At 42.9% G+C, this 403-nt stretch overlaps 1 protein-coding gene across 1 annotated transcript in view; it reads left to right on the plus strand.

Annotated features, from left to right (window-relative positions):
• The window catches only part of LOC119594754 (E3 SUMO-protein ligase PIAS2-like), a gene marked incomplete in the record, with an annotated part of 27168 nt that overhangs the window by 9131 nt on the left and 17634 nt on the right, over positions 1–403 (plus strand). Inside the window, 1 exon segment of the mRNA XM_037943846.1 lies at positions 43–239. Within this exon segment, the coding sequence (XP_037799774.1) occupies positions 43–239 (197 nt within the window).

A 403-nucleotide genomic window follows, 5' to 3' on the forward strand; every position in this document is an offset into this window, starting at 1 on the left:
CACATAACCAGAAAGTACACATTTATTTTTGATCCTTGCTAGGTACTTTCAAGAAGTCCTACAACAGAACTCCAGCTGCAATGAGGTCACACTTCACAAAGATGGAAGCTGGACCCCACTCATGCCCAAGAAGGAGAAACAAGAGCCACAGTTGGAGAAACGGAAATCGGAGGTTGCTGTCGAAACACTCAGTGGCGACAGTGATGATGACGAAACGAGAGACCAGGATGACGGGGAGGGTAAGGGCCTGGGGTGAGGTAGAGTAGGGAAGGAATTGAGGTTGATCAGGTTTTAGGGATATTACAGCATTGCTTTTTACTATTGTGTATTCTCTTTCTTTTTGTTCTGTTTCTTCACCATCTCTTTCCTGTTTTGGTATCTACTCTCTTATTATTTTTTTTTT

Source organism: Penaeus monodon, chromosome 34 (assembly GCF_015228065.2).
Source record: "Penaeus monodon isolate SGIC_2016 chromosome 34, NSTDA_Pmon_1, whole genome shotgun sequence".
Classification (NCBI taxonomy): Eukaryota; Metazoa; Arthropoda; class Malacostraca; order Decapoda; family Penaeidae; genus Penaeus; species Penaeus monodon.